Below are 8,646 nucleotides of genomic sequence, written 5' to 3'. Positions count from 1 at the left end.
TAAACCCACTATCCCTGCTGTCGCTGTAGCTCAAGCCATGCTGCTCGTCACCTGAGCCTCTCGACACACAAGAAGGGAAGTGACATTCAACTACTTCTTAGGGTAAATAGCTGTTACTCCTAATAAGGCCAAGCGATGCGAGTCAGGAAGGCAAGCTGCATGTCAGACAAGTCGCAGAAGGAAGGGCGGGTTAGTCGAACACAGTTCCCAGCTCAAATTCAGCCCAGGCAGACCCTCACAGCCCTGTCTGAGGGCAGACGGTCCTCACCAGAGACCAACTGACAGGAACTGCTACCTCTCAAATGCTAGTGAGGACAGCAAGGGCTGTGGGCTGAGGCCTCCCGTCAGCAGTTGCTGCTGAGGTGACTGACAGAAGTACCAGTGGAACAAGCCCAGTCACTTGTGACAAAACACCGGTTTGCCAGGGATTGGATCAAGTAAAGATTAATTCTTCCCAGAGCAGTGGGAGCACATGGCAGACAGGCAGATCCCCAACTCTGGTGGGTGTGCACCACACCTCAGAGCTGCAGAGGCAGGGTGGTCTCCAGAGAGCCGCTCTGTCCTGAAGGAGCCTGCTCAGACAAGCCCCTGAAACCCACATCGCAAGCGTCTGGAGGGACACGCAGCCAAACAGCAAGCCCTGGGACTTCAGAAAGACAAGCACACTGCAAGAGCGCCTGCTTTGGGCTGCCAGCAGGGTAAAGGTCTGTGAGAAGGTATGTTATCCACCAAGTCCCATGCTATTATCGGATTCTTGTCTGAACCAGCAGTTTATCTGGTACCAACAGTGAGATTCCCAGTGAACATCACCACGCAGCACTGGGGAATCTCTTAGCCCAGCTCAAGTGTTGCTCTGCTGCAGTACAATGGGACTTCAAGAACTGCACTGGCAAGTACTCATGGCTACTCACATCAATAAGGGAGGAAGGATAGCGCAGTTAAGGACATAATCTCTACACACAGAGCTGTCTCCAGCAATGTTCCCCAATGCCCAGACAGCCTGAAAGGAAAGAGCAACAGTTTTAGCACTCACGCAGTTTCTGAACAGAAGAAGAAGAGGGCAGTGTGCTCAGAAAGCTCTTCCTGTCATTCCAGGCACACGACACTTCAGTTTGTGCTCTGAGGCCAGTTGTTAGATACGGGGCACTCATTTAAAACACTGCACTTTAACCATGTGCAACCCACCAGGGTTCTCTCCCTAACTCCAAAATAGGACATAACCTCACCTGCTCTTGAACATCCTCGAAGTCAGAGTTTAACAGCTCTATGAATATGGGAACTGCCCCAGCCTCAATCACTATTTTGGTTTGCTGGGAAGTCCCAGAGGCGATGTTGGTCAGTGCCCACGCTGCTTCAAACTGAAACAAGCAAACACATGACAGAAAAATGAATAAAATAATCCTGATTCAGCAAAACAGTTGCCACTAAATTTCAACTTCTAAAAAGGTTGTGAGAGAAAAAGAAAATCACAACAGAACACCTCTGTACTCAAAGGACTTTATTTGCTTGAGCAATAAAAGAGCCACATCTGCTTGACGCCTTCCCAGAGGATTAGCAAGTGAAGGCTTCACTGTCATCACACACCATTTCACCGATACAACTAAGCAAGAAAAGTGAAGCCACACAGTGCATAAATACGTGTGGATCAGAATGTTTTCTCTGTCTAGTGCAGAGTAGCTGGTTCGAGCCCACTCTGTCCTCTGGCTACCACCACAAAGATGCTCAAGTGAAGCCAAGCAGCACGTTCCCCACTTCAGCCACTCATTCTTTGGTTTAAAAAGAGATTTTATTCAGTTCTTCCTGAAAGTGAGCCCCTATGATGAGCCTTGGGCCAGAGGGCAGGAAGAAAGACGAAGGCAGTCATCAGCTGCGATCCAGTTCCATGTATGGAAATATCTTTAACCCCTACAAAGTAACTGCAGTGATTACCAAGCTGGAAGGAATCTCAAGAAGCCATCAAGTCCGGCCCTCTGCCCCACAGCAGGGTCAGCACTAGCTAACCCACTTCTAGCAGACTGTACTTAAAAGCCTCCAATAATGGAGGTTCTTCCTCACACAGTTTCTTCCTACACGTTTACTCCATGGCTCCACCAGCTCCTATCAGACACAGGAAGGCCAAATTCTCCTCTGCTGCAGCTGAGCTATGTCATTCTTGCCAGCATTCTTCCAAGAACCTAATTTAGTGCAATCAATAGTTTCCTTTTCTCTCCTAAGCTTCACAGACCACCTTTGTCTTCTCTTGTACACCGTATCAGCTGCACCTTTTGGGTTCAGGACACCACTTCCCTGTGAGCACCCGTGGGTTTGCACTGTGAAGCTGTGAAGGTTGAACAGCTACATGCCATGAAGAATTGGTAACACCATCTCCTTTACCTGTAGTGTGCAATTTTCACTTCTTTTCAGGAATTCAACAAATCTGTCCACCACTCCCTGAGTGTTTATCACTTCATCTATCGGAGGGTTCGGCTCTGAAATAGCAAATTGGTGTCAAAACAGTAGACGGGTCTAGTGCAGGGGAGTAACAAGCATCAGCTCACACTGAATGGAACAACCTCAAGCTGTACTGAGCTCGACAGGACAACTCGTCAGAATCACTGTCTGTACAATTCACACCACCGTAAATCTTTCCCCAGGCTCAAAGCTGCTGAGCTGCAGCACAGCAATACACGTGCGCACTTGCTTGCCAAAGAAAGGCCACGGTGGATCCCGTGGCCGGGGTGAGGGAGGTATTTTTTACCTTTGGAGAGTAACTTCCGGAATTTCTGAGTGGTTGCTAGTTGCAGATCAGGGTCATCTGAGAAAAGCATCTCTACCATCTCTCTTGTGATCACGCCCTCCTGAGAAGACACAAGAGACAGATGGATGGTTCCACTTCACACAAAGATTATTTAAAGCATCACAGTTATGACAGCCTGCCGTCATTTTGTGCTTCGCCAGAATTCCAAAATTCACAGTCTGAGTCCAGGTTTGCCTCCTGGCAGACTTTTCCAGCTCACTGTAGTAACATCTGCAACATTCTCAAAGCAAGAAGACAAAACCACTGAGGTCTGGCAGTTCCAGGAGGCCCTTGGCATTAAATCTATCTACGATGGCAGCAAGGAAAGGCACTTACCCCACACATTGTGGAACTGACAAAGGAGTCCACGAGACAACTATCGAACATGGGGGCATCTTCACTGATCAACTCCACATTTCTTCTTTTAAACAGCTGGTAGAGAACAGAACACAGGAGTCGTTATTAGAAAGCAGTGAACAGTCTTCATCAGCAGACATTCTTGTTTCTCAGATGAGGTACCGCCAGCTAGACCGAGCGCAACCCGGAGAGAAACGCCATCTCTAATAACAGCTCTGCGCTCTGAAGCCTCCTCTGGCACAAAAACCCAACACTAAAACATGCTACATCCTGCCCTCAGATATACAAATGCCCAAGTACTGAGACACCAGTACGGGCAGGTGCAGAATTTGACCTAACAAGTTCAGGGAAGTGGGGAGAAGGCAGCTTGTTTCTCTGCTGGTGTGTCACCCCAACTTAGTCGGAGCCACATACATCACCTGGGAATCACCTCTTAGTTTCACAGACCTCCAAGCCAAAAAAAACCAGCTCAGAATTAAGAAATCTGTGCAGCCCATACTTTCACTTGCTCTTCCTGCATCTTCAGGAAATAACCCCATTCACTAATGAATTAAAAAAACTCCAAAAAAAAAAAAAACCCAAACTTCAAAAACAAGGATCTGTGAACAAAAACCTCCAGCACTCCAAGGACAAAGTGCTTGGAGAGCTCTTGACATGAGCTACACTCTGTACTAGGTACAAAGGAAAAAGAGGAAAGCAAGATCTCAGTTAGAACAGGAGAAAAACATGAGGACTGCCAACGAACCTTAGTGCACAGATCCTTGAAGATTCCAGTTTGGCAGCAGCACAATCCCAGCTGTGTTAAGGCTGTACACAAGCTAGTCAAGATGACAGTTACCTGTTGCTCTCGTTTCTGTTTGCGCAGTTGAATTCCTTCCTCTTCTCTTCTCCGACGCATTTCCTCAGGATTTAGGGCTTTGTTCTTGTAACTCTTCATGCGATAGTTGTCCTTTGCAGGGCTCGCCATGGTTTCTGGGAAGAGAAAAGAAACATCAACCTCAGACTTCTTGTCACTCTCTGCTCCTTTACCCACACGTCCCTTCTGGCCAGGAAGTCCACGAACACAAAGCTGTGTGGAATGGCCAGGTCAAACACACCTATTTGCAAGAGCTGAACATGAAGTAGAAGCTTCAAGTGAGAAGGCGGTCCTGACCTTAGCTCATGTGAGCGAAGAGTGTTACGAGGTTTCTAAGAAGCACAAGAACAGATTTACTGTTCCAAAAGGAACCTGAATCCAACTTCCCAATATCAAGCCCATGACCCACGTGAAAGGTTTCACTCGAACAGCTCTCTGTCCTCAGGAGGTGCATAAATAAATTCTACTCTGGCTTTCAGTAGAAATTATTCCTCTTGTATCACCACGGCATAAAAAACCCTGCGACCTCTTCTCCCCGGCTTGAGGTGTTCACTGCATACACACGGCAAAATCCAACAGAACCCACAGCAAACCAAGGCCTTGATTTTAGACCAACAATAAACACGGTGCAAAAAGCAGAGCTGTATGTAACCTACAGGCCCTATTTGTCCCACCAGCTTACTCGAGTGTTCAGCACCTGACCTACTTATTTTGCTGCTTCATCTCTGACTAATGCAGCACTTCAAACTTCATTACCGTGGATTTACCTCCCAGCCAGGAAGTGACATTCCACTATTTGGCGCAGTTAAGAGCAACCAGGGCCAGGCAGTAACGCGAGCGCAGAGGGATATCAATTCCTCAGCTGCATCCAGTCATCATCTGCTGCTGTGACTGTGTCAACTCCTTTTTGCATCTTCTCAGACTCTCCCTTTCTCCCATTTCCCATACAGATTATTTACGTAACATCTGTGCCCTTCTTGGGGCAGGAGGGAAGCAATTGTGATGCATGACAGAGTGCAAATTAACCCTGAGATCAACTCACTCTTCTCCAGAAGTCCGCTGGACACCAATAGCTATTTTCTTCCAGCTGCTAGGGGCAGGTGGAAGGAGTATCCTATGAAAGTTTGCAGCACTTTCTCCTTATCCCTCCTCTTTCAGGCTTTAAGAACTGCTCAGCCAACTGCTTACAGAAAGTTTCAGTCCGACTTATCAAGTGCCTCCAGGCATTCTGGAGGCATTCCAAGATCAGCTGGAGAAGCTGCAGACCTTACTGCCCTCCTACTAGGAAAGCCCACAGCCCAGCCTAGAAAAGATACATAAATACCCACATTCCATTGCTCTGGGAAGAACAAACAACTGGGAAAATACATATTTTAACAGGAGAGGAAACAGAATACTTTCAGTTCTATGATTTCAGTCAGACAAGCAAAAAGTCAGACTCCTCTTCATTGCAGCTGCTCTCTACGAGGGTGTTCTCTTCCCCTCCAAAACATCAAGAGGGCCTTCTTCTGAAAAGCAGCAGGGAAAGAAAAAACTCACCAGCCCCCAAGTGCCTCTGGTTATTTACACTGTAATAGAGATGATGTCTCTGGCAAACAGCCCTGAGCCCATGCGGTCCAGAGCCTGGACCTGTCAGGGACACCAAGACAACACCAGGCATAAAGGAGCGCAGCGGGATGGGTTGCAAGTTCACTGGCACCTCTGAAGCTAAAAAGGAGCCACCAACCCCAACCCACCCTCAGTAAAAGCAGTGTTCCAGTGCCAGGTTAGAAAGCCTTTCTCAGGAACTTGCTTAGAGCAGAGCAGGTGGCCAGAAGTTACAAGAAAAAGGGACTACGTCACGCTGAGCGTCACTAAGGCAAAGGCACACAGCCTCAAAGCTGAGGTGGGGTTGAAGCAATAAATGACAGGAGATCTTGAGCCTTGAAACCACACTTTTTTTTTCCCCCCGAGTTTACTTCTCATGAGTCAGAAGTTCAGAGGAATACCTGGCCTGTTTCTAAAGGTATTTCACAGCAGTTCCCTCATTCCACAAGACATGGCAAAGCAGAGATGGAAGATCACAGGAAATACACAACTGCTCTCCCTTGTCCATCCCTGTTCCCAGCAACACTGCATGCCAAGAATGGAGGAAAGATTTCATTTTTAACTGAAAAGCAGCTAATTTAGAGACAGAAGAGTTTAAAAAGGCTTTAGGGGTTTGTATCTGATCTCCCAGAAGCAAGGCATATAATCTACAGATAGATTTTAATTCAGAACATGTATTTATCTACCGCTGTTACGTCGGTGTGCTCGTATGACTGCCCCAACACTAACAGCTACACGAGAGAGAGTCGTCAGCACAACCGAGGATTACAACAGAGTCCCTAGACAGAGAGAAATTTGTTACCTCCCCTTGGAAAGCAAAGTCTCCAATTCAGTGGCAGTTTTTAAGAAAAAAAGGAGGAAAAAGATTAAGTGACTTAATGCTCTATGTGGGACTACCAGTGGTTAGTCACATAAACAGCCAAGTGACACACGATGGTTCAGCTGCCTCCAAACTTGCGCAACCCCACTCAGCTGGGCACACCCTGGACCCCACTCTGGGGGTCTGGAAAACGGCCAGAGCCTCTCAGCCACTCCGCGAGGTCTCAAAGCACACCCAGCATCTTGTAGTTGAAGGCTTTGTACTTCCAGAGCACCAAGAACACCCTTGTACTGCCGAGAAACCCTAAAGAAACCACCAGCCCCTGACGAGTGGTGTTTCCCATTGGCTGTTTAACAGCACATCGCCGCGCAGTCACTCAGGCATGTAATTCCCTATTTTCTCTCGCACACATTTATCTCTCCAGATGACTTCCAGTGCCTTTTTCCAGCCCAGCATCTGTGTCAATACTTTAAAGACATTAGAATGCTCGTTTGCTACATTACACCCCTTTTCCATGGCAATGGCTGAACACCACAAATGCCGGATTATGACTTCACAGTGAGCTCAGCAGATGCTGTAGGCACCACAGACTGCAGCAAGCCAAAACACACGAAACAGACAGTGGGATGCCAGGCACATACAAATCCTTCACTTGCGGTGGTTTGGGACCAAGCAGCCAGCTCATCCCGTGGATCTGCCAGCCAGCCTTCGGCAGCGTTAGCATTAGACTCAAAGTCTGTCAGCACGAGCACCCACAAAGCAATTTACTCCGAATGGAACTGCTGGAGGAACCTGGACTGTCCAGTTCAGGAGAGCCATTGCCTGCTCATCCATGACTGATGCACGGAAAATACTCGAGCCACAGATTTTCACTTTGCATCTTAATGCTGTTGCTCTAGGAAGTTTTGTTTTTACAGAACACTTTACAGAAACTTATCTAGAGTGAGTTTAACTGCTCTAAAGCTTTAGCTGCTGCATGTAGGCCTTAACCTCTGCAAAATGCTGTCCTACCAGGACAGCACCTTGCACTGCACTCCTCCTAGCAAAGGTTTTTCTTCTCTGTGAAGCAGCTAAGCCCTGCCTTTAATGAAGATAGGATCAGCTCCCACCCTAGAATTACACAACTCTTCCCGGGTTGTTCCAGCCAGAACTCCTAGCTTACCTGCAGCACTCCTGAGAAGCTCTGAGGGCAATACAGCTTCTTCCTTCTGCACCACAACAGCTCAGTCGGAATAATTCGTGCAGCCTGCAGCTGCCCCAGGTACCCCTTTTCTCCTGAGACCACACCAAACAGACTGCACACCAGATAAGCCCTTCTGGTAGTGCCTGCAGCCTGCCCAGCACTTATCTCTCCCCAGAAGCCACTTCCCAATCATTCCCCTGGCACAACAGGTACAGGTACCTGTTCCCGTGATGGGGAAAGGCTGAGGGCACCCAAGCACGGGTGCCTGGGGCACAGGGCTGTGAGCCCATCAAACAACCTGCTGAAGAAAGAGGACAGGCTGACTGCACGTCTTCCAAATATCTCAGCACGTGGCACTGCACAAGGGACGCAGGCATTTGGACAGCACGGCCAGACACTGCACCGTCCCTTTGCAACAGCTGTACATCCATGGGGGTTTTTTTAAACCCATGTAAACTCTGTGAGTTTTCACCCCCAGAGCCGCACAGGCCACAGGCTGAGCTCGACACGGCCTGCCCAGGTGTAGCAGCGTGCCTGGTGGGAGCAGGACTGGCAGGCAGGGGCCAGAGCTTGCCCTGTTCTACCACAATATCAGCACAGCATGAGTATGTTGTTAGAAAAGAAAAGGAAACAAGAACTAGGACAGAATTAGAATGAGGCACCTCCTCCGGCACTGGAAATGGTAACACAGCTTCTCCAAAACCAGCAAAAGCCAGTCCAGCTGCTCCAGTTTCAGGCCCTTGCTGATACTCCATCCCACCACCCCAACCTCCTGCTGCAAGAGACTGCCTTATTTTCTAGGAACCTGGTTTCTCTAGTCCCTTGGATCACCCCAAACAGTCCAACACCCCTTTCCCTTCGTAAAAGAAAGGAAGAACAGTGTGAAAGTTTGACTTGAAAGCTCAGCAGAGCCCTCAAACCCTTTAAGCATCTGTGCAAAAGTCAACAAACTACAGCAGCTGAGGCAGAAAACTGTAATCCCAGGGTCATTACTGCCATGCCAAGATTCTAACGGCTTCTTATGTCACTGCACCAGATACCCAGCCTCGCTCCTCTCCAGATGACGC

At 48.3% G+C, this 8,646-nt stretch overlaps 1 protein-coding gene across 2 annotated transcripts in view; it reads right to left on the bottom strand.

Annotated features, from left to right (window-relative positions):
* Positions 1-4,100, bottom strand: part of LOC104500544 (importin subunit alpha-7) — a 9,685-nt gene extending 5,585 nt beyond the window's left edge. The window contains exons 1-6 of one of the 2 annotated variants that reach the window (XM_010144205.1): positions 3,972-4,100; positions 3,113-3,208; positions 2,738-2,837; positions 2,374-2,468; positions 1,227-1,358; positions 912-1,000 (exon numbers count right to left, since the gene is read on the bottom strand). In XM_010144205.1, coding sequence (XP_010142507.1) covers positions 912-1,000; positions 1,227-1,358; positions 2,374-2,468; positions 2,738-2,837; positions 3,113-3,208; positions 3,972-4,100 — 641 coding nt within the window. Of the gene's footprint in view, positions 1-911; positions 1,001-1,226; positions 1,359-2,373; positions 2,469-2,737; positions 2,838-3,106; positions 3,209-3,971 lie in introns of both variants that reach the window. The other variant, XM_010144204.1, reaches the window with a different exon arrangement.
* Positions 4,101-8,646: the final 4,546 nt, after the last annotated feature.

This window comes from Buceros rhinoceros, unplaced genomic scaffold (genome assembly GCF_000710305.1).
Source record: "Buceros rhinoceros silvestris isolate BGI_N320 unplaced genomic scaffold, ASM71030v1 scaffold27439, whole genome shotgun sequence".
Lineage (NCBI taxonomy): Eukaryota > Metazoa > Chordata > Aves > Bucerotiformes > Bucerotidae > Buceros > Buceros rhinoceros.
This window is presented reverse-complemented; position numbering and strand designations above follow the sequence as displayed.